This window comes from Pogoniulus pusillus, chromosome 1 (assembly GCF_015220805.1).
Source record: "Pogoniulus pusillus isolate bPogPus1 chromosome 1, bPogPus1.pri, whole genome shotgun sequence".
NCBI classification, from domain to species: Eukaryota; Metazoa; Chordata; class Aves; order Piciformes; family Lybiidae; genus Pogoniulus; species Pogoniulus pusillus.
Genome location: NC_087264.1, coordinates 28,429,562 through 28,454,231, shown reverse-complemented (window position 1 = coordinate 28,454,231; position 24,670 = coordinate 28,429,562). Strand labels below are relative to the sequence as shown.

General features: G+C 43.1%; 1 protein-coding gene across 1 annotated transcript in view; it reads right to left on the bottom strand.

The window, feature by feature from the left end:
* Positions 1-272: 272 nt before the first annotated feature.
* The window catches only part of LOC135177557 (cytosolic phospholipase A2 beta-like), a 36,832-nt gene continuing 12,434 nt past the window's right edge, over positions 273-24,670 (bottom strand). Inside the window, exons 7-21 of the mRNA XM_064148112.1 lie at positions 24,035-24,077; positions 22,762-22,825; positions 22,210-22,337; positions 21,978-22,088; positions 21,021-21,058; positions 19,951-20,086; positions 18,603-18,739; positions 18,122-18,344; positions 17,413-17,530; positions 16,299-16,436; positions 15,192-15,296; positions 13,587-13,772; positions 10,533-10,699; positions 9,331-9,517; positions 273-5,350 (exon numbers count right to left, since the gene is read on the bottom strand). Coding sequence (XP_064004182.1) covers positions 5,106-5,350; positions 9,331-9,517; positions 10,533-10,699; positions 13,587-13,772; positions 15,192-15,296; positions 16,299-16,436; positions 17,413-17,530; positions 18,122-18,344; positions 18,603-18,739; positions 19,951-20,086; positions 21,021-21,058; positions 21,978-22,088; positions 22,210-22,337; positions 22,762-22,825; positions 24,035-24,077 — 2,026 coding nt within the window. The 3' untranslated portion in view covers positions 273-5,105. The remainder of the gene's footprint in view (positions 5,351-9,330; positions 9,518-10,532; positions 10,700-13,586; positions 13,773-15,191; positions 15,297-16,298; positions 16,437-17,412; positions 17,531-18,121; positions 18,345-18,602; positions 18,740-19,950; positions 20,087-21,020; positions 21,059-21,977; positions 22,089-22,209; positions 22,338-22,761; positions 22,826-24,034; positions 24,078-24,670) is intronic.

Below are 24,670 nucleotides of genomic sequence, written 5' to 3'. Positions count from 1 at the left end.
TCAGTGTGGTTTTAAAAACGTAGCTGCTCCCCACAACCAGAGGCCAGTGCCCTTCCAGGGAGAAGTCCTGAAGGAAAGTGCCTAGCACCACGTAAACACTTTATGGGTAAACAAAACATCTAGAGTTTGTTTGTGTTCAGACTGATCCAGATCAGCCACTCGTGTCCAACAAGGTGATCTAATACTATGGTCTTTTGGCTAGTCCAGCTCTCTCATCTGCTGTAATTCTGCCAAAGCTGCTGCCTGTCACAAAACAATACAGAAAATTGAAGTAATGGGAAACTGATGCATTTTCCTTTATTGATAATAATTTTAAACTGCTTTTACAAAAGTAAACTTTGGTATTTTAAACTCCCCATTTAACCAACAAGAGTGAAGCTCAGTAAGAGGCAGACTTTTGTACACATTTAAATCAAATCACCAAGAGGCAAAATCAAGCCTCTGGCTGTGGCTCAGTACAGCTGCTTCCCTACCCTGCCTTGTGCCGTTCCACTGAAACTTTAACATAGGAGGTAGATTTTTGTTCCATGTTTTTCTAGGCTCTCAATGCCTTTGTAAACCAGAACATCTTTTCTCTGATTTTTCCACCCAGACTTGAAACCAGTAAATATCCTACAGAGTGCTCAGCAGTAATCTAGCAGAAGTAGTGCTAATAGGAATGGGGGGGGGGGGGAATGTGTTTAAGTGCATAAAGACTTTCATGGCTCTGGTGCTTCTTTGCAATATTTCAGTTTTAATTCATAGATATATTATTAAATGGTTAAAAGGCACAAGCAAGCAGTTTCTATGAAGAGAGCTAACAGTTAAAAGAACAAACTATTCTTTACTCATGTTTGGCACCAGACAGCAAGCTTTGTATTTGTAGGGGTCTTCTAGCAAAATGTTCTAGAGAGCAGTGATCTGGGGTGCATTTCGGATGAGGTTCCTGCAGGCATGCATCTATCTTCAGTGGTTAAGCAATCATAAGGCCATAACAGCAAGGCCCTGAGCCTTATCACACACACACACCTTTTTATGGCAAGCTGCAGAGAGACAGTGTTCTCCTCACAGTACCTGCTTTGCTTTTGATGCACACCACTCAAATAGCCATTTGACAGCATGTGGCACCAGGGCAGGCAATACTGGGGACAACAAACAAACAAACAGCCTTTGGGCAACAAGCATACAACATTTCAGTGGGCCATTCCTTTGCACTTGCCCTACACCCTAAAGGAAACAAGGTCCAAAGAGCAGACCCAAGCACAGATCCCTGGTCAGCCATACATCACTGCAGCTCAGATCTACAGCTTGGGGGGGAGGGGGTTCAGACTGTGCAAATTTGCATGCTCTGAACCAGAGCCCAGATGTGACTTGAGGGACAGCATTTGCCAGCCATGTCCCAACAATCTGCGTGGACAAGACCATGTCAGGTGTGGGCCACTCCACCCTGCAGTGTCCAGCAGCAGCTTTTGCCCTCACAAATATCCTGCAGGTCCGTAGGCCCCACTATCAGGCCAGCAACTCCTTCAATGTTATGCTACAAAACCAAACAGAAGCAAACAAAAAACAAAACAAACACATGTGGAAAAAACCCACACAAAAAAAAAACCCAAACAAACAAAATAAACCCCACCCTGAAGGGCAACGATGGAGCCCTCACACAACTTCAAGCTCTGAAATGCAAAACTATATACGAAAACAAATAAACAAACAAAACCAACTCTCCCCATTTAAAGCTACAGGGGCACCTAAGGGGCACATGTTTATTTGTGCCTCTGGGCAGCCCCCAGCCATACTTTTTAAGTGTCAGCACAGCCTTGGGTGATGGCTCTCCTGGCAAAGGGAGAGTCATGCCACCTTCCCACCTTCTCTACCAACAGCTACTCTCTCTCTCTCTCTCTCTGTAACAGGGTTTAACAGTCTCTCAGAAGAGTTACTCTGCTCACAGTGGGTTAGCTGAAAGCCTTGTGGGGGTTTTTTTGGCTCGTTCACATTTTAGTGGGCACTTCTGTTGCATTAGCAGCACTCTGAATGCTCCAAACACACCCCAATCATCCCTATGTGGAGCATTTAGAAGCACCGTGGGTTTTCTCAGTGTGGCTGAAATGCCTCTCCACTGGACATGTACGGCCGAGGCTCAGGAGCATTGCAGATGACTCATAGCAGCCCTTGGACAAAACAAGGATAGCTTTTCACAGCAGCAGAGCGTTAACAATCAGGCAGAAGAGGCAAAACCAGCATTCCTACTTACACTACGGATGATGTGTAAACAACAAAAGCAATGGCACAGCATCACGGGTGGGCTCCATTCTGACAAATCTGTTACATCTCAGCAGAGGCTGCCCAGTTCCTGGAGGCAAAGCCTTCCAGTTCAGTTAGGCGATACTGGTTTAGTGTCAAAAGAAATCCCAGTCTGTTGTGGAGCCTACCAGGGTCCTTGGCTGAACTATACCCTTTAACCACTGCAGCAGAACAACCACCATCAGCTTCTACTACTGGGACTCCCCACAAGCTGTCTAGCCCCACCCAGACCTCTTCACCAGCTCAGCCCTTTGCTGCATGTCCTGTATAACAGCATAATCACAGGACCATAAGATGTTAGAGGTTGGTTGTGACCTCCATAGATCAAGTCCAACCTCTCTGCCAGAGCAGGACCATAGACTCTAACTCAGGTAGCACAGGAACGCATCCAGACAGGTTTTTAAGGTCTCCAGAGAAGGAGACTCCACAACCTCTCTGGGCAGCCTCCTCCAGTGCTCTGTGACCTTTACAGTAAAGAAGTTTCTCTTCCTGTTGAGGTGGAACTTCTTATGCTGTAGTTTACATCCATTATTCCTTGTCCTATCACAGCGTGCAACTAAGAAGAGTTTGTCCCTTTCCTCTTGACACCCAGCCCTCATAGATTTGTAAACATTGATTAGATCTCCTCTAAGCCTTCTCTTCACCAGACCAAAAAGCCCCAGGTTCTTCAGTCTCTCCTCATAGGGGAGAAGACATGAGCAAAATGTTGATGTCCCCAGGCACATGAACACAATGAGGGCATGGAGACAGGCAGCATGATGGCACCACTCCCTGTCAACCCTTTCTGTTCCCTCTGCCTAGCTCAAGTGAGTAGGGGTTCAAACACTGATTGCTTGTGGGCCCAGGTGCTGGACTCCAGGCAAATCAGGGTGCACCAGGCCACAGAGCGTGGGAGCAAGACTCTGGGCCATGACAGCACACATCCTCTTCACAGTCATACTGGAATCAGTTTTTGTTCCATGCAAGCACGTTTAGGAAGAAGTTTCTTTACAGGGCCAGCCAGTGGAGCACAGAGACAGTGCACACCCTGTGTGCACCCAGCCATGTGTACATGCACATACCTGCACCACGGCAACACTGTGCCAGGACTTGCTGCTGCTCTCCTAACTAAAGGGAACAGATACTGCTGGTAGGACTCTCTCTTCTGAGATAAACCCCCTGCTGTCCTCTCATCTTTCAACTCAAAATGGCTCTGCTTCCTGCAGCCAGTATCTGACTAGTTCTTATTTTCCTGTGCTCTGAACTCAGTCATACAATTGCATTCCAGCAGTTAAGATTCCTGAAGCTCCACACATTATTCCTTAGCTCAGTAAATAAGCATTGGACAAGGAATATTGCTGAGGTTTGCTCATTGCCTTTGCTTGCATTACATAAGTTGCAGGGTTCAGGCAGTGAAGCCTTTTGTAAATCCTCTGCCCCTGAGTTTGAATGATGGCTGCATAGACCAAAAAGGCAGACCTCTGTTCCTCTTGTCTGTCTAGTTGTGGATTGCAAGTGAAAAAAAGAATTCTAAATATCAAGTAAATGTCCAACACAGAAGAAATGTATAAGATTTTCCTTGGAGGACACAATGAATATGCTATGTTTGGATTAAATAAGGCAGAAGCAGGTCTGAATTCTGGTACCTGGAACTCAGGAAACTTTTTCTTCTGTGGAGCTCTGTTTTTTATTGTTCAGCACCTTCCCCACCATTTTTAATAGAGTGGAGGGCTACAAAGATATCCCAAGCTCCTAGTTCAAGGCAAAAATCTCTCACTGCACACCAAATGAAAGCCAAATATTTTCCTCTAGTAAGGAGATGTAATAGAAGAATTTCCTCTCTTTTCTTTTATTTGTGCTCTATTTTAGTGTAGCACCTATTAAAATACCTTGCCTGTGATGTTAAGGACAGATGGCTGGAAAGGGAAAAACTCACCACTGAAAATGTAATAGCTGTGCACTCTGTCAGTGAGTTAGGTTGTCCTACATTCAGTTTACATGTGTAAGAGCACCAGCTCATGTCTTGGTCATGACTATTGAATTAAATGTACTCGAGGCTATGGTAATTATTCCTTTCTAGTGTCTGGTATCAAAAGCTTGCTGTATAAGTCAATAGCACCACTCATGCCTTATGCAAAATCAACGCTCAAAAGAACCATACTTGCTCTCTGCAGTTAACATCCTCTCTCCTTGAAATGTAACTGCCCCCCTTGTGGCAGTCTGGAGCAGCCTTTCTGTGCCAAACTCTTGCAGGGAAGTGGGGGGAAAAAGGAATGATTTCTACATCAGCTAGGGGACTCTGCCAGACAATGCAATTGTCCATGTTGCAGTCTGGCCATTGTTCACAGATATATATGACTCTTTGACCTGACTTCAAAGCTGAGCCCACCAATTCAGTGCAAGTTCTCATAGCTCAGCCCGTCTGAAAATCTGGACATTACTGGATGCAAATGGCCAGAACTGGGTTTGTAACAAAGCATTGAAAAGACACTGACAATGGGCTCAGGGTTGAGGGGGCAGGTGCATACAAAGAACTATCGCTATCACCACCACCATATGCTATAGGATGTCTACTAGGGAGGTCCTGGAAGGTCTCTGCTAACCAGGACCCTAATTTCTTAACAAGTAAGACTACCGTGTGAGGCTCTCATGGTCTGATAACTTGGAGGAAGGAGATTAAATAACCCTCTTTGAAAGCTAGGCACTTGGCACAAGGCAAGATGAGAAATGTACAGGTTTCCTGCAAATAATGAACACTGTGATGTGTAGTAGTGTGACTGTGATGTGTTGGAATGTGACTGTTGCAGCTTTCGGTGGGGAGCAGCACCAGAGGTACTGTTCCCAGCCTAGAGGTATCCAGCTCCGGTGTAGCTTGGGAAACTCGCAGTCCTGCTGCTTCTCTTCCGTTCTACAGCATCCCAGATTGCACGGAGAAGCAGGTCTCTGTTATTGAGGATGTTGTATTTGCTCAGATTCACAAGTTTGTCAAAGTTTTCAGAGGAGTAGATTAGCCTAATGAGGTAGTAGGGCGAGCAGTTGTTCTCCAGATTTACTTGGCCTTCTTCCATCTCTGAATGATGGCGTCTTACCCCTGCAGAGAAACACAAAAGCCATCACAGTGAGCTGAACTTGGAGCACAAAACACACGATGCTGAAGGAGACTGGTCTGCACAGCAGAAAGTGCTGGTAAAAACAGCCACCAGAAACGACTGTATCCCCCCACAGCTTGAAAGAGCTGTTCCTGGTCGCCTTTCTCAGCCAATCCTCCTTTCTCCTCCTCAGATCTGGAAAACTCTAAACATGGCTGGCAGGAATTGTTACCTTCCCCCTCATCCTGTGCCCCTGTGAATAATCATTCCATGTCAGAGTAGCCCTGGGTCCACATCCTTTCCCAAACCCTGTGAATCTGATTCTCAAGCAAGCCAAACACCTTTCAAAATTCCTTATGGGAGCTCGATTAGCGGTGATGAGCACACCTGCCAGCTAGAGCAAGTGGACAACCAAGGACATAGAAAGAGGTCTCATCATACTAACCACACAGGACTGCCCGGTACAGAATGCAGAGGTCTAGAGGCAACAGAGCACCTCACATCAGCCTCTGATCCTTACAGTCCTTCAAGTTAGCCTCAGGTCAATCCAGCCTCTTGAAGATGCCAACATCCATCCTCCCTGTTAGATTATCTTTTTGCTTTAAAAGGTCATCAGAGACACCCTCTGCCATGGACTTTAGTAGTCTCCTATCTATGCTTCTACAAAATGTTTAGGGTTAAGTTTACCATCTGGGTTTTTTCACCTAGCTCCTTGCAGTCTGAATCAAATGTGCCCAAACCACAAATGTGTTTTGAGATGACTACAAATAGACTGCTGATATATTCCTTATCTGTCAGAACCACATGAAAATGACACGTGAATTTTGCTTGAGACACAGCAGGTTTTATTCTGTCCTAGTGGTTTCTTGGCAGTTGAACTACATGATCTTCAGAGGTCCCTTCTAGCCCCTTCTGTTCTGTGATCTCAGATTACTATGCACCAGAAGTGGCTGTATTTAAAATGTCCAAGTTTTCCTTCATTAAGGCCCCCGATATTCAGAGAGCTGAACTATCTGTGCTATCCAGATAAAGCAGCATCTGCTTCAAGCACACAGAAGCACAGTCTGTAGCTGCATTCTGAACAGGCACAAGATGATTGTCTTTTCTAGAGTCTAAACAGTTAAAAGCAATAAAGCTAAGTACCCACATTCCACAAGGTGTCTCTCAGACATCGAGAAATTAAAAGCTTCACTGTCAAACTTGAAATCCATACAAGTAGGTTGCCAAGGTCCCTCCTCCCCCAACCACCCACATCAGTTGATAACTGTCAGTTTGATTGATGACTCACTGTCCAGAGACAGGCAGGTGAGCATCACAGCCCACAGATTTGAGCCTGGAGCACTGAGAAGCTGAAGCAGCTCCTTTGCTCTGTGTAATCTCATTCATCTTTCATTCAGAGACTAGACTCTAAAGCACTCACCTGCTTTACTTGCTAGTCATATCTCACCATGCATTGTCATTTGGACCACGTTCAGCCCCTATCTAACAAGCCTAGTACTTTCCTCTGGGCATTTCCTCTGGTCCTCCCTAGAGTTTCTAAATGTGGTTTTATTGGTGTACCTCTTACTACACATATGTATTCTGAGCATTGGTGAACATCAAAGCAGAAAAGGAGCTTTACTTAACCAGTTTTGCTGCTGTTCATAACCACCCCCAGATGTTCCCTGAGAAAAATCCATTTTGCTGTAGTCCCAGTGCCACAATTACAACTTTGGGTAAAGCTGGAAGGAGAGTGAATGCTTTATCTGCTACGTTGAGCAGTAGTGAGGGAGAAGAGAAGTCCCCACTGACCTGATAACTCAAAGGGTGCTGCACAAGACACTTCAGAGTTTGTTGCTTCAAGAGCTCCAGCACAAAGGAGGTCTCAAGAAAGTCAGGCAGCAGCAGCACCAACAAGATACTGCCAGTCTGATTTGTTTTTGCAGAGTATCTCATGAGCTACTGGAAAAAAATAGTCTATACTAAGGCTCTCTTGTTCTAACATGGCCTTTGCTGCTCCACAACTGCATTCAAAGACAACGCCTGAGGGCATACCCCACTGCTCTAGGCCTCCATGCAGAATCAACCCAACTGCATATGTCCCCTTTGCAGAGTTATGTCTGTGATTGAATTCCTTGGAGAAAGGGAGGAAGGATATAAACTGCGTCATCAGGAAAACTCCAGGTCTTGCAGCCTGTTAATTACATGCACAGGGCTGCCAAACTCATGTGCAAAGCTCTTTAGCAAGCACAGGATAAGGCACAGCTCTTGACAGTTCTTTCTATTTGCTCTTTTACTAAAGCAAGCAATCTCCTTCTCCCACAGTGCTTGTTCCAGCACCGAGTAATAGCAAGGCCAAGGTAGGATGGTCTGTAACTTCTATGCTTCTTTACCCTCACACCAATCAATCAGTGCATCCCCTCCACCTTCTACTATTTTTTCTGAATATGTTCACAGCAGAATTACTTGACTCAGATGTTAGCAGCCACATGCTCATTTCTTCTGCTCTGACTCTTGAGCCACAAACATCACTCTTACTGCAAATTCTCTCCATCTAGATGGTGGATGGCACAAAGGCATGAGAGTATGGGAGACACAAACAGTTCTTAGTCTTTCTCAGACTGAGGAAGAATTCTGCCTCTTTTTGCCAACATCTTACCATTGCATGTGCTGCCTTCTCTAGTATGCCTTGCAATGAGAGTTGTGGCTTAAAGCCTCATTCTGTCCTGTGTCTTACTCAACACCAGTGAGGTTGCTGTGGCTTGCCAACCTGCTCCGAGCGCAGCAGACAGAGACTGATCAGCAGGGACAGGGGCCTGCCACAGACTGTCCATCATGGTTTACTAGAATTTCACTCTCTATATGGGACACATAACCCTGCTTTTGGTGATCACCATGAGGGTAGGGAGGCTGTACAGAGGGACTTGGATAGATTGGATCAATGGGCTGATGCCAATGGCTGAGCTTCAGTAAGGCCAAATGCTAGGTCCTGCACTTGGGCCACAACAACCCCAGGCAATGCTACAGGTTTGGGGCAGTGTGGCTGGAAATCTGTCTGGCAGAAAGGGACCTGGGGGTTGTAACAGACAAACTTAATATGAGCACGCAGTGTGCCCTGGTGGCAAAGAAACCCAATGGCATCCTGGCTGAGATCAGAAATGCTGTGTCCAGCAGGGATAGGGAGGTGATTGTCCCCTTGTACTCAGCTATGGTGAGGCCACACCTCGAGTATTGTGTTTAGGTTTGGGCATCTCATTACAAGAAGATGTAGAGATGCTGGAGCGAGTGCAGAGGAGGGCAAGGAAGACGGAGAATAAATCTTATGAAGAGCAACTGAGGCCATGGTCTAGCCTTGAGCTCTGTGATAAAGGGTTGGACTTGATGATCTGTGAGGTCTCTTCCAACCCTGATGATACTGTGATACTGTGTGTGATACTGTGAACTGGGGCTGGTTAGTTTGGAGAAAAGGAGGCTGAGGGGTGACTCGTTGCTGTCTACAGCTACCTGAAAGGACATTGTGGAGAGGATGCTACTGGTGTCCTCTCATATGTAAATTGTGATAGAACAAGAGGGAATGACCTCAAGCAGTGACTGGGTATCAGTTGGACTTGACGATCCTGAAGGTCCCTTCCAGCCAGAATGTTTCTGAGACTCTGTGTTTCTGTGTGAGAAAGCTAACGTGGCTAGGCTAACAGGACAAAAGTGCATGCCTCCTGCTCCTTCGCCATGGTGGAAATTCATGTGCTGTGTGCTGAATGCAGTAACCTGAGCCTGGCCCGAGAGGTAACTGGGCTTGCTCATTCATAGCCCAAGGGAAGAGGCAAATACACAGGTATGACTGTGATGAGTAGGACACAAGATGGCCTCAGACAAAGGCTGTGCCCTCCTTCTAAATTATTGTTACAAAGGACAAATAGGACCCACGCTGTGGGAAAAAAAAAAAGAAAAAAAAGAAAAAGGCCTGAACTCAGTCAGAAAGTCTACTTTTGTTGGCTGTACTTACCAGGCTCCTTGTATTCCTTAAAGCTGTCATTCACCAGAGGGAAATGGATGACTATGGGTGCTCTGGGGTCCTCCGCATCTGAAAAGATGTAACATTCCTTTGGGTTCTTCTCATCCTCTTCACTTAGCTCCACTTTGGGGAATGGGATCTTTTGTATCTTGCAGTATTTGTATGTCATCTCTAATTGCTGTGGACACAGAATGTCATCGCCTTAAAGCCAGCACTAAGACAAGAATCAAGTTTACAGAGGTAATGACATGGGTTGGGAACTCCTTCCCCACCCCTTGAAGTTTACCAGACTAGCTCAGACGGCTTGGAAGTAAGATGAAGCTACATTTACAGCAAAGCAAAATGTACAAGCATACACACACACACACTCTATATTAAGAAGCATTAACAGCTATATACAAATTAGAAATAACACAGAACTCTAAACTCCCTCCCAGACAAACAGAGCTGCCCAGACAGGCACAAAGCTACTACCTCTTCCTCCCTCTACTTTCCCAGGCAGACAAAACAACCCTCAAAGTTTACGTTGTTATGGGTTAATCAAGATTAGAGATATTAGAGCAGATTGAAGGAGAAGCAAAAAGGAGCAGCGTTGCAGACCAAAGGGGGACGAATTGTTGACATTTTAGCTTTTTATCCCTCTCAGCAAACCAATGAATGATACAGACTTCATCATTATTTTCTTTTCACAATCAATGATCTAATTTCTCTCATTAAAATATTTCTGTTAGCCTCAAACAGCACAGGTATAATAGAAATACTATGCTAATTCAACCCCTTCTCCAGAATCACCTTGCAACCAATGTGTAGCCACGGTGTAACTCTCCCTTTTGCCATCACTCACCACAAATCAGAAGACGCTTCTTACCTCCCTATAACGTTTTTTTTACAGCCAGAGGGAAAAGCAACACTTAGAATTCATCATGAGGACAGACCAGGAGGATTAAGGTCATATCTCCCACAAAGAATTGTTACTGCCCTGAGGCTTCTAAGTGTATACTGTAAGCCACTACAGAGAAAAGAATCTAACAGTTTCGATAGCCCTGATCTTGAAGGAAGTTTCTTTCTTCCTCCAAATATTGTGACTAGTTTGCTCTTGATCAAAATTCAGAGAGACACTTACTTGAAAGTGTTAATAACACAAGCGGAGTTTTACCAGAGCTGAAAAGAGCAGAGTATGTTAATCTTCTCACCTTGAACACATTCCCCAAACCATAATCAAGTGAGATAATGACATCTACGTTCCTCTCTGGTTTGAAAAGTGCTGCACCACTGGTGTTGATGAAATAGCCAACATCTATCAGGCAGAGATATTTCTGCAGTGGTGTCAGATTGTTAGGGAAACCATCCAGCACAGTGTCTGAAAAACATTGTAATATAGTTAGTGGTAGGAAAGCAACCAGCAATTCTCTCTGCGCTACGGGTTAAGGGCAGCCCCTTCATTGCCTTCCAGACCAGGCTCGCCTCCCTCTGTATTGTGAATCCACAAACAGAGCCTCAGGAGCATGCACTCCAAACTACACATCTGTGCACATTATCTGGCCTGTTCCCATACTCCCCCAGACATACTTACATGGCAGGCCATAAGGCAGCCAAGCAGAGGACAAGTGAGGCACAGACTCCACTGGCCTCATGGCTGCTCTGGTGAGTGTTTTTTCATAGAACACAAATTTTGCCCTTTTTTTTTTCCCTCTAAGGAAAGGGGAAAATTCAAGCAACAGAACCACTTTCACAGTGTAGCAACAGAACTAACAAATGCTGTACATTACTGGAGATTTGCTTTTCCATCCTCAGAATTACAGTCCTTTCCAAAGGTGAAAAATCACCTTCAGTGATCTCATATAAGTTATCTTAGCCATGCTGCAAAAAAAAATATACAACATGCACACAGCTTAAAATACTGCTTGAATTAATTAAACCTCACATGAACACCAAAAGGACCAAAAAGGGATTATAGCAAGAGGAAAGCTGAAACCTAAACCTAAAGCCAGCTTTTAACAGCTAGACTCTTGTTTCTCTGCTAGCAGTCTCATCACCCTGCCTCATAGGCAGCAAGTCCACCGTTCTTCCTCTGGTACCATTTCTAGTCCTGTGAAGTAAGAAGCATTTTGCTCTGGTTTTAAATGTCAAAGGAGTGATTTAAGAGTGTTCTTTAAGTTCATAAAATGAGGTATCAAAGCCCAGAGCAGACCCCCTTAAGCCCTAAATCATTTGTGCTTAGGTATTGTAAGAACTGCTGATCACATAAACAGTGCAGGTTAAGTTCCAGCTTTCCATTTCTTCCAATCTCTGCCTCCTTGGCCTCATTCTGTAGCGCTGATTTAAACCACACAGAATAACTCAAGCTTGTTCCATAGCCTGGAATGTTTGACAGCAGCTTGAAGTAATAACTCATATTTTTTCCATTCCCTCACTGTCAGGTCTTTATAAAAATTATTTATATTAGTTTTCATGGCTGCTGGGAAGCCACAGATTCTGCTGCAATGACAGACATTTGCTTGCAGCCCCTCATGGAAGAAACACGGCATACTTCTTTATTCTCTTTGGCCTAGTGAATAGTTTTAGTTAAAATTCTGTTACTCCCATTTTCTTATCACATAGATGGAACACTGCAGCATTTACCCATGGCTGAATATGTGAATTAGAAAATAGCATTTCCTTGGGGAAGTCTCTTCTGCCATCCCACACCCAAAAAGGGGCTCTGCCTCAGGAATTCCCCTGAAAGCATCAATCCTACCGAAAATGTTCTATCCTAATTCCAGGCTGTGGTTCTCAAACTTCTTACCACAAAAATTAGGCTTTTCATATGGCATTTCAAGCCTTGTTTTAATGTGTCAGGTAATTTGAGCTGCAGGGAAGCTGTTATAAAACGCAGTTATATTCTGGAGACTGCACCTACCACAAGGCTTCTCACAGAGCTGGCACCTCCTCTTGCTCCTAGAGATGGATCCAGACCTAGCTTTAGACTGGTCTCATGAAGGCAGTCGAAAGTGGATACAAAAATCTCCTAGATCTTCCCACTCCAGACTTCCCCTTTTCCCATTCCAGACTTCATATTTTCTACTTATTTTGCTTTACTAGTAGAACATCTACCCTGAGGTAGCTTTTAGTGTCCCTGTGCTCTCCTCCTTGAAATCTGCTTCTACCATTTGCCTTTACAAAATTTCCAGTTGGCAAATATAAGAAAAAATATTTTGTTTTATCATTTACTGATTGACAATTCTATCCTTCCACGCTACTTGCTTGCTCTTTCTCTCACCCACCATTCTTATGCTACTTATTTTCTCTTTCCCTTATTTGTTTTCTTAGAGCAGACTCTTTTAGGACTTTTTTGCCCACTGAACATTTTGAAAGCACTCAGCACACCATGGGCTCTGCCTTAATCCACAAAAAAGCTCCACCACCTCTCGCCACAGTCACTAAACCATGTAGTAATGGCAACCAGCAGCAAAAGCTGTTGCAACTTGTGTGAAACAGTGGAGAGAAAAAGCAAGTTGTGAAAGGGAAGGAGGCAGAGAACATGTGTTTTCTTGCTGAAGTCAGATTAATCTTAATAAAGTGGGGTTCTCCCACACAGGTCATGCAATAAATAAGGAAGCTGGGATTACAGGAAGGTTTGTGACGTACAAAATGTCAGCTCCACCACCTCCACAGTTTGTTCCATAGGTTTTGAAGTAAAACTATCATGACTGTATACTCAGCCTACGTGCAGAGCACAGGTCACAAAAAAAAAGTTGTTCAATTTATACTACACATTCTGCTTGTTGAACATAGGTGGCTTTAACTTGCTATTGTTGGATCTTGGTATTTATGTTTCTGATGAGTTAAAAGAGAGGTCTCTGGGTAAATCATCAGGCAGAAATACCACATATGAGCAACCACATGCTTACAACCAGTCCTCATCTGATCCACTTAATAGCCTGTTATTTCGTGTCTCTATTGTCACCTTTGTTCCTGAGAAGTTTCTACCCATTGTGAATATTTTGACTGCTGTAGCTACACAGAGTGACAAAATCCCTGTAGAAAGCAGACCGTGAGACACACTACAGATATCTTCAGGAGGTGAAAGCCTGACTCACGAACTAGTTAATTTTAGCCTGTTTCCCTAGAGAAGCAGACACCATAAACATAGTTACATTCAAGCCCTGAGACATCCAGTCTCTCTAAATGTGTGATTTCCAAAGTCTAAAACAAAAACAATCTGAGATGTTACCTGCAGACTGCAGCTAACTCTCTGTTGCAGTTACCTTTCCATTCCACAAATTTTCTCTGATGGATATAATCTTTGTGAAACTCTAAACCTCTCAGGAAGTTATGAGACTTTGCCAGCAGCGGACGCTTGGTCATTATGTCCTGAAACATTTCATACAACTTCCCTGACAAGCAAGTCGGAGGCTCGATGACAGTGATATCTTCCTCAGGGGAATGCTTTTCTGAAACAGAGAAGGAACTGTGAGGAAAACCATCAGCAACCTGTTCTGCTGGGCACCTCCACTGCCCCTCTCCCTCACACTCTTTCTGTGGCTTCCTCCCCTCCCCGTTTCTTGCAGTCTGCTGGGAAACAAATGCTGGTGACCAATCCCATTCCAACAAGGAGACAGTTGGGTTTGTTTTAAAGCAAGCACAGCTCCTGTCTTTTTCTCTTTCCAATTACACAGAGGCTTTGTACTTTTGCCTACAAGTACAAGCCAGCCTTGGCAGGGAGATTGGACTTGATGATCTCTGGAGGTCTCTTCCAACCTCTAAAATTCTGCACTTCTATGATTCTCGCGTGCTGTCATGGAAGGAGTCACTGGACACTGAGCACATTTTAAACTAAAAACATTTGTAACATTTAAGGTATTGTGGCCATTTGAGCTAGATTTCTACCTCAGGCACAACAAAATTAGGAACAGAGAAACTTAGGCACTGATTGTTGTAGTCAGGTGGAGGTTGGCCTCTTCTCTCAGGCACCCAGTGACAGAACAAGAGGACACAGTTTCAAACTGCGCCAGGGCAGGTTTGGGCTGGATGTTAGGAAGAAGTTCTTCACATTGGAATGGGCTGCCCAAGGAGGTGGTGGAGTCACCATCCTTGAAGAGATTTAAAAGGAGACTGGATGAGGCACTTAGTGCCATCGTTTAGTTAATTAGAAGACGTTGGGTAATAGGTTGGACTCGATAATCTTGAAGGTCTTTCCCAACCTGGTTAATTCCATGATTCTGTGATTGTAAAGTGGAAAAGTACTGGTGTCTCTGAGTGAAAAGGTGAATATACCAGAGATAGGCCATCAAATGGCAATAATAGACAAGTTAATATTTTCATGGGAGCATTAAAAACTTTATATCTGGCAGCACAGCTTGTATTGCTCTCTTGCTGCTTGCTGTGCTTGGTGCTGTCTTTCCCCCCACTGCTGCTGCTTCACTGTGCTGCTTTACTTCATCTCTACTCCCTCTAAGGTCACTATACTATGGAATAGTTTATCTGCTGTATCTAGTCTAATTGTAAAAATACAATTTCATTTTCTGACTTTCCAAATCCCGAGGTGTGGTGAATTTGCTCTCTGGGGCAGATTTACCGTAAGTTATTCGGAGGAGGGATCTGCTCTAACCCATAAGAAGTATGCATCAAGGTTTAAAAGAAAATAATTTTTAAATCATTTACATTAAATTAAACTAAATTAATTAAAACATCACATATTAATCATTCTGACAGAGGTGAAAGTCATGCTGGAAGATACACGGTGAGGCAACACAACATGGAGCAATTTAGGGAGAACATGTGAGAGACTGTTCCCAAAAAGCAGCAATAGCACTTCTATCTTGGACAAGAAATACTGCCAGGTCAAACAGCTTTGTCTTCACCACTCTTACCTATATCTACCATATCTTTGGCCCATCGTTCCCAGAATTCATTTGAATTTGAAGACCAGTACAAGCCATCCAGCAAATTCCTAGTGAAGATGTTTGTCCAAAGACCTGCAAGTCAAACCACATGGGAAGAACAACTGCACCACCACATGTTGACCACTGACATTAGAAGTATCCATGCTCTAACTATTATTGACCCATGCGAGCTGACCCTGCTGTGGCAAGGCTTAAGCAATAGGTCTCAGAGTTCAAACCTAATGGTGTCAGTACTTCAGTGCCCTTTCTCACCAGGTAACAGCACACAAACCAGTCACTCTATTATAGAGAGTAGCAAAGTAAGAGGTATCAGTCACTCAGACTCTGGTTTTTGAGCATTTACTGTGCCCCTGAAAAGGAAAGCAGGCTTTGAAAGTGTGGTTCACCTGATAAGCACAAAGCCCTTCTTTAAGCTGATTTATTCTTTAAATTAAACTAAGACACTTTTTTTCTCTGGAGTTCAGCTGGTCCAGGATCAAAAGAGAATTTGCTCCATATGTGAGTCTGCCCTTGGAAAAGAGAGAACCACCTCTTGTCATTAACCTCACACCAGGAACAAATTCAATCTCTAGCAGACTTCACAGAGAAAGAGACATGATTTTTGTCTCCATATGGGCAGGGAAGATTAGAATACTGTTCTGAACCCATAAAGCTCAGGTAGTTCTCACCTCTATGGCTTGTCCTAAACAATTTGTGTTTTCTTTTCAGCTCCTTCCAGTTCTACCCCAGCAGTGCACTGCCTAGAAGTACAGTTGATGAAATGGAAAAGCTGATGTTTGATCAGGGCAGAAAGGCTTATTACTTCCTCAACTTGCTTTCTCCGCCTTCTTGTTTGGTTCAGAAAATGGGGAGCAGAACCATGCTGCAGCTTCCCCAAATCTGCCCGAGTTGAGAGTGAATACAAGAGGAAACAAACTTTACAAAGAGCAGAAGTGTACCAAAAGGTAAAAAAAAAAACATTGAATCAAGATGTATAGCAGGCATGCTGGTAATGAGTGTTTACACAACACAGTGGCTAGCTAGTACTACGCTTTCTACCAAGCTCTGATTAACTATATTGCACTGACAGATCACCTTCCAGATAGCAGATCCGAGATTCTGGCAGCTTCTTCACTCTCCTCCCCATGAAAAACTCACTGTCAAAATATTCTGAGCGAATGGAGGTTCCGTATTTTGGTATGGCCACCTCATAAGGAGAGAACTCTGCCCACTCTACAAAAGAAGTGACACATGGCATGTTTACTGCACTAAAAACAACAAACCAAAACCTCCCCTGTGGATAAAGCTACCCACAAGCTTCACAAATCCTGCTTGTCGCAGCAGCTCTGTACTATCAGCAGCTTTGTAATGCAAACTACACTGTCTAGTGCCACAAAACCTGAGGGGTATTTGCATACAAAAGGAACTCTAACATTGGCCTCACAAACTTAGATAAATACTTCTGCGTTAAGATTCTGGGATTCCCACTTGCCTATCTAAATCAAGAGTATCAAAGGTACAACATGCAAGTGTGATTCAACTGAACAGGTATGACTGGCATGAAACCTCGACTAACCCAAACCTGTCAGTCTACATGATATAACAAAGCAGCCTGAAGACACATCACCTCCTAACTAGAAAGTATCACAGTGTGGGCATGGCCACAGATTTTCCTGACTCAGGCTGTCCTGTACAGGAATTACAGTAGAACAGTAGCTATAATCCTAGCCAAATACGAGCACCAACTGTCTGGGGGGCTGTTTCTTTCCTTTCTAGTACCTGTTTTTATAAACACCTTTTGTTGCAAGTAGTCTGTGTCCACTTAAAGGGTGTCCTATCACACCCATCTAGCAGTCATACTCCACCCCATTGTCATACCCTTATCAGCGCAGTATTTAAGGAAGTGACATAGTCACTTTTCACAGCACCTCCGCAAATTAAGGAAGCATCAAAACCATTCTATAGGTAGAACTTCAGCCCAGATCTTCAGAAATGCCCTGTTCATACCTGAGCACATTACCCAGCAGCTCTGCTCTTTCTAATCAACACCCAGAGTTTGCCAAAAGGACAAACAGTTTGATAAAAGATGGCTACTGAGTCGGGGCAAGCAACGGGTGTATGTCCCTTTTATTCTCCAAAAGCACACACTCTCCCTCCCAATTCTCTTTAGTCTTCATTCAGAGTCAGAATAGACTCTAGGAATGCTTACCTCTAAATTTGAAAGTACCAAACTTTTCACCTTTCACATTGAGGACTGCATAGAAAGGCAGTGGGTTTTGTCCATGCTCCAAAGCCTTGCGCTGGTCTGTGAGTTTGTACTTTCTTGGCTAATCAAAGAGATTTGGAAAAGCACAGTAAATCTCTGGAAAAGCAACAGGCAAAACATGTGCCACAATCCACCTGGGTACAGAGAGGTAACAGATGCTTTGCGACTCAGAGGAAGCAATGAGTCGCATCTTTATGAGATCTCTTCCTCCACATTCCTGCACTTCCCTTCCTGGTTCCCTTTTTGATACCTAGTAACCTCTTAATTAACAGCTAAGTGCCTTGACTGCCTACATCCCACAGATCTTTACTAAGCCTGGGACTAATGCGCTCACGGGGACACATTACTCTAGCTCTTAAGTGTCCAACTAGAAACAGACATTGGAAGATCTGACTTTTGGGAGACATTGCACAGTTCTCTCTGACAGTTTGCCTACTGAAGTTGCTAGCTGTCAGGCACCCTAGTACTGAGGCACCTTCAAACCATTAGCCACCCTGGACAGCCCTGGCCACATGATCCTCTGTCACTGTTTACTAATCACACTGAGATGCCTCCACCACTTTGGATTTACTCCACACATTATGCCATGCCTTCAAAGAGTAAGGAAAATGAGTGGATGCTTCTTGCATGTGTGGCAGGACCACAGCCATACCTTTTCATGTAGGAACATTTCCTGGACTAGAGACCACAATGTTGTAAAAGATGACACATGTCCTGCTTTTGCCCTTTCAGCAATTTCCTTGTGATAATACTTCAGATGCTCTATAGACATAAGATTGAGCTTGCATTTTGTCACTTGTTCTTTTACTGCCTTAAGTGGTCCCTCCAGAGACCTCTGTGACCAGTCGGCATGCTCGTATAGGTCTGCTAGGGTCCTAAGGAACAGAAAGGTGAAGAGTCATCCATTTGTTCAGATAGTTTGGGACATTTACTGTATTTACCCCACAACTGTCATCAAAGCAGAGATCAGCAAGCCTAAACTGCAGTGCTGATTAAAAGCCAACAGCAATAGGTTTACAGGGAATTATGTTCACTTATTAACAGCGTAAGGCTTTGAAAGAGGTGCATCTCTCATGCTGTGGAAATGTAGTGTCACAGCCAGCCCAAACACAAATCTTATGCTCTATACGCACCATGTCGAGCCAGAAGCCCCAGTGACATAGGTAACACAGTCCAAGAGATTCAGCTTCTGAAGAGCTAAGAGGTGGCCAAACATAGCTGACATTGCTCTGAGTCCTCCACCTGTTGCCATAACAGCTATTACCGGGACCTGTGCAAAACATAAGCCTTGTCTTCAAAAAGTCACTCACTTGACTACTTGGAAAAGCCTAATTACAGCTCTTAGACCATCCCCAGCAGACTTTGGAGAAACAATGACATTAAATCAACATTCAGTCAGACTTTATCAGTACTTTCTTTAAATTAACCTCCAGATATTCAGTGGATTTCTCTAAACCCAAATGCTTGGAAGAGTTTGAATGTGCAATGACTTCAACTTCCCTTCCTCTCCTTGTTCTTTATAATTAGAATTGCAGTTATTAATAACAGCAGATGTTATGATTTTACTACAAGTTGTTGAGGATTTTTTTTATTAAATTTAATTAAGAATGGATTCAGTGAGGTCCTGAGTAGAGTTCAGAAAAAAATATATTAAGCAAACAAATGATTCTATGGACAGCACGCATCCAACCTATATAATCCCAGCAAGAAAATAAATGTTCACTTCAAAATTCAGACTGGATCTTGGTAACAAATCATACTTCATCTGAAGCTTGTTAAAATATGTTCTTTCTCCACTCTGAAGGATTCTCATTTTTTTCTGAAAAGTGTTATTAAAAAAAAAAACAAAACTGGTAAGCCTAAAGAAGTGACATAGGTTGGACTTGATGATCCTGAAGGTCTTTTCCAACCTGGTTAATTCTGTGATTCTGTGATCCATGTGATGATGTTCATCCTGTATAGTCTGCTGGGTCAGGTTTGTGGACCTGGAGAAGCACTGGAGGCACTTAGTGCCATGGTCTAGTTGGTTGGACAGGGCCGGGTGATAGGTTGGACTGGATGATCTTGGAGGTCTCTTCCAACCATATTGATTCTATGATTCTATGATATCACAATGATTTCATAAATATCTGTGTGAGGAGATTATCAGATACATCTGTTTCCCTACTTGTTTCGGTTTGTCTGGCTAGGTTGTGTTTAACACAAAGCACCGACACTTCATATCTTGCTCACTCACTGCATTGGAGTGTTAGAAACTCTGTCTTTGAAGAGTAAGGAATTTGACCCACTGAAAAGAATGGAAAGAATGGAGACACGAACAGATGAAGATGTGGTATGCTACACTGAGAGCTTCTGTTCTCTTGCTATTCAAATCAATAGGTTTGGCACCAGCATGCGAAAATTGCTACAAATTTTGTAGGGAGTTGTGCCAGTCCTAATTCAACAGACCCACAGCCCACGCTTAGATTCCAGCTCACTGACTTCATGTGCATGTAGATCTCTTCCCAGATGAAAAACCCTTTTCAAGGCATTGGCAACCACTCTCTTCCTTTTTAGCAAGAATTCTTGCTCTTCCCGGCACAGGTCATACCCAAAGCGCACATCCAGTTTTTCTGTGCTGAAACAGAAACCAAAGCAGAGGCACAGGTGTGTAAAACACATATGGTCCTATTTTCAGCAACTGCACTCCACTGAACATCATTAAAAAAAAATAAATCGTGATTCACTGTTCAGGGTTAGAATCACAGCTTCCAGTTTCAAAGACCTCAACTGCTGTGCTTCCACATAATCTATTTTATCATGTTTCAGTGTAAGTTTTACTGCCAGCTAAGGATAGCAAAAAAAAAGAAAACAACAACAACAACTCAGGCTTCTTTGTGTCTTTCAGTAGCTTTGTAAGCTGAATCCTTTCTATTTCTACTTCATACAATTCCTCAGCCAAGGGTGACTTGAACTTAACAAGGTCTTTTATGGTGATTTGTACCACAGATCTATACAGAAACATTAAGATGAAAGAGATGTTCAAATTCTTTTGGTTTATTTGTTGTCTGTCTCGCTATTTTACAGTACAACATTTTGCCTTCCCCAGCTTGTTCTTCTTTCCATTAATATCACCAGAGCCATAATCTATTTACTTAAGAATATCTGAGTGGTTTGAGTAATGTACGAATTCTGGATGTTTTGCTTATTTCAAATGCCCTTTCTCCTCTGCCTTCTTCCTGCTTCTGTGTCCCTTTTGAAGAAGCCTCCAATCTCAGTCTTTTGTTCTTTGCTGTAAAGAACACTCAGTGACTAAGTTCCTCACTGTTTGAAATTCTCATTTTTTTTAATTGTTGTTACATCTTGGTGTGACCCTTTTGCCCCAAGAACATTGAATTTTGATCTGTTGTCATGACTCTTTAGTAGTGGCCTAACTATTGTTATATTTTTTGCCTCTAGTCTTGTGCATTCCTTATATTTAAATAAAGGGTACTCTGTTCTAGAATTCACAGTTCAAAGAGCAATATCACCTATAGAGAAAAAAAAAAACTCCAACAAAATAGTTCTCTTACCAATCATTTAATTGGAGGTACAGCTGCAGTGGCACGTTCTGTAAATGAAGAAATGACAGCAGGAATGTGAATGACTGGAGGAAAGAGAAGTTTTGAGATCCAGATTTTCAGTGCCTCCTGGAAAGGCCCACCACTACCACCCTGGTTTTGGGAAAACTGTGGCAAGAAAGAGAAGGAAAGCAACTAAACATCAAACATATTCTACAGAGAACACAAATGGAGGCAGGACGAGTGGAAGTGACTAAATGAACAGGCTGTGAAACAGGCCTTCTTCCTCACTGACAATATGCCACTTCCATAAAGCATCCTAAACCAGCAGCACTACCACATTGCCACTCTCCTGTTCTTGAGGATGAAGAACAGCAGCCAGATAAAGACAGTGACAGAAGAGGGCATTCAAGTCACCACGTCCTTTCAAACAGGTATTGAATATAAGAGAGTCCAAACAGAAGGGTGGGGAATCACTAGTGGTGGAACAGGCATTCATTCTACCTCATCTTCATGGGATGCTGAAAAATTCTCCTCCTATTTTTCCCTCATTTGCTGCAAGGTCTGGGAAAGGCCATCAAGCTCCAAAGCAACACCACTACTGCATTTAAAGCATCTTAGAGCTCACTCTCTCCACCAATTGTCATCATGGCTGTACACATAGAAGAATGTGACAGAATTGTTCTCCAAGAGCAAGATTCAACTCACCTAACTTCAGCATCTTAAATTTGCATGTTCAGACTGAGCCAGCCCTTGGGCATGACAAAGAGCAACGGGGCACCCCAAAGCTTTGTTGGAGATATTGACTGTTAAACTGTGTAAGCACAGCAGAACCAGGCTGAGCTCCCAAATATTGATTTTGTTGATAGAAAATGTCTACTTCTCATGAAAAACCTAACCTTTTTCACAGAAAACTTGTATTCTACTCTTCTCTCCAAGCAAAAATGATACAAATGGTGAAGCACTTACATGTCTTACAGGGAGGGTTACTTTCACTTTATGTCCGACAGGGAGAAATTTCAGTGGCACCGTTAAGGTGTCACTTAAATTGCTGTTGTCATCTTCCTTATCACAAACTTTCTACAGGGAACAAAATAAATGGGGTTTACTCACAGAACAGAAACAATCCAGTTCTTTACAGTATTGGTGGCACTGGTCATAAGGAGGCAGTAGAGGAGTGATACTGTATAGTGCCCATTACCTGCAGCCTGACTTTCAGAATTGGTTCCCAAGCCTTCACACAATGGAAGTAGAAAGTATCTTTGTCCTCGGTGGTTTTCTGTGTTCCCTCATGAGATGCAGGCACCGAGAGCACGAGATTTTTACCCTCTAGTGAAAACAGATTTGGTTAGAGAACAGTACTGGTGTTCAGGCAACACAGCTAACACAGATGGCAAACTTTCTGCTGGAGTCATTCTCTGCAGTAATTCCTCTGTAAACTGCCACGTTGGCAAGTTTCCTACAGCACAGACTCATGCTCCTGCCTTTAACCTAGAGCGTGGAGTGCTCCCCAAGTCAACACCCTCTCATACTTCCACCAGCAAACTGTGTCCAAACTGAATAACTGCAGGGAAAAGATGCAGAGATTGGCATTACAGCTTGAGGCAGTTCAAGGACTTTCACTGCAGAACATTTTATTGTCTTTGTGACATTCTTAACTGCCTCTCTGTCCTGAAGTGCCTACACCTGGATATGCATGATAATGATAGGGTTGATTTGGTCATGGCCTCACTTCACAAAGAAATCAGCATACCTCTCAAATATTTCTTGCTTTCATTAATGTCCACTTGCACCTCCAAGCAGCAAACCTCACGGGACTGTAAAAGACAGTAGTGGAAAAATGTGAAGATAGTAAATGCCACATCTGCAGCTAATAATGAAACACCATGCAAACAAACACTGCTTACAACGCAGAGCCAACTAAACTGGTCTCAATGCTGGAAGCAATGCATTTGCAAAAGAGTACATTCACAGCTCATTATCCCAGGACAGTAGCCCAGTTAAATTGAGCTTCAGAAGTAGCCTGTGCATTGCCAGAGGTTGTTATACCCATTCGAGTTATGCTAAACCCAGGAAACTCTGTACAACATACTGTTGCCCAAACAGCTATGCATATATCTCATTATTATTTAGGAAGGGTGGGGGGAAACACCTGATGATGAGTTCCTGTGTATTGTGGCAGTGATTAGCCTAGAAAGCATCTTCTTGCTGGTCTTGGTGTGTAGAGAGATCATGGATTTATTCCACCCTTCCCACCACCTGAGTCATTCCAGTTCACATTTAATAACTCATGCCAGGACAGTTTTCCAAACCATTTCAGGAACAATGCATGCCAGCCATTACAGCACTTATGGCTCACACAGAAAATGAGGGGGAGAGAAGAGAATATGTGTTACTTTGCCTTGGAGGTATTAAAGAACATCGTGTCAGGCTTGGAGCGGTTGGGATGAAGTACTTTGCACTCTTTAGATGCTGGGCCAGGTCAAGGAGGTAGGTAGTATAACCATGTGTTAACTAATACCAAACAGGGACTCTAGTTTTCAATGATCAAAATAGTTCTTTATTAAAAACCCAATTCCCGAAAAAGCTGTTACATTAGATAAACTTTGAGTCACAAGCACCCTGAGTACTTACCACTGCCTTCTCCAGACTCAGCCCTTTTACAGCCCTTGAGTTTCCTAAGTGCCCTACTGTGCTATGTCAAACACAAGAGGTTTTCACTTCTAGCACCAACAAACCTGGGGTTCTGCAACATTAACAAGATACATCTGGGCAAAATACTGACACTTTTAACACTGGCTGGCTTCAGCAAACACAGCTTCTATTTCTGCATGGAGAGGTTAACAATTAAGCCAAAGCTGGGCATGGGAATTGTCCCACATCTTTCAGTTTATAGTGCACACTGTGCTCTTATCTATCGTGGCAGCTTCTGCTCTTTCTCTAAAACACCAGATGGCTGGGGGCAAGAGTAGAGAATCAAAATTAAGGTAAAGTCATTTCAAACTAAAGTCATATGTGAAACTTACCACTAGGACATCATTGGTAATGAGCTGCTCTGGAGGGCCAGGACTGTAAAGATAGAATTAAAATTAAACAAAACTAACAAACAAAAAAAATCTGTATTTTAAAATAGTTTTATGACCTTTCTTGCTTAAAATTGCATGATTATGTTAGTATCACAATCTCTTGTCTAAAAGGCCTAATGGGTTTTCACCTGCTAAGGACACAAAGCAAAATGCAGTAGCCAAACAAGAACAAAGGCAGAAGAGCCCATAGAAATACCAATGCTTAAAAACTATATGCTAAGACACAGCAGAACAAGGTCTATGTGGGTTCATGTCCTGCTATTAACAAATGACCACACAACTTGCAGAAAACAAACACTGCTATTAGTGTATTCTGCAAATACTTATTAGGAAAGCTATTTCTGGCTGTTCCAGAATATAATTTACAACTGATCACAAATGAATGGTAAAAGAGAATTAGCTCCCAATATGCTATATGTATGACTGGAAAACACAGAGGCAAATAATAAAGAGTCTTTGTCCTACACATTTGGAGACCTAGGTTTGACAAAGAATGGATGTAGTTATTTAATACTGTGAGTAACCTTAGAGTCTACTAACAGCATCTCTCATTAAGGCAAATACCCAAACATGACT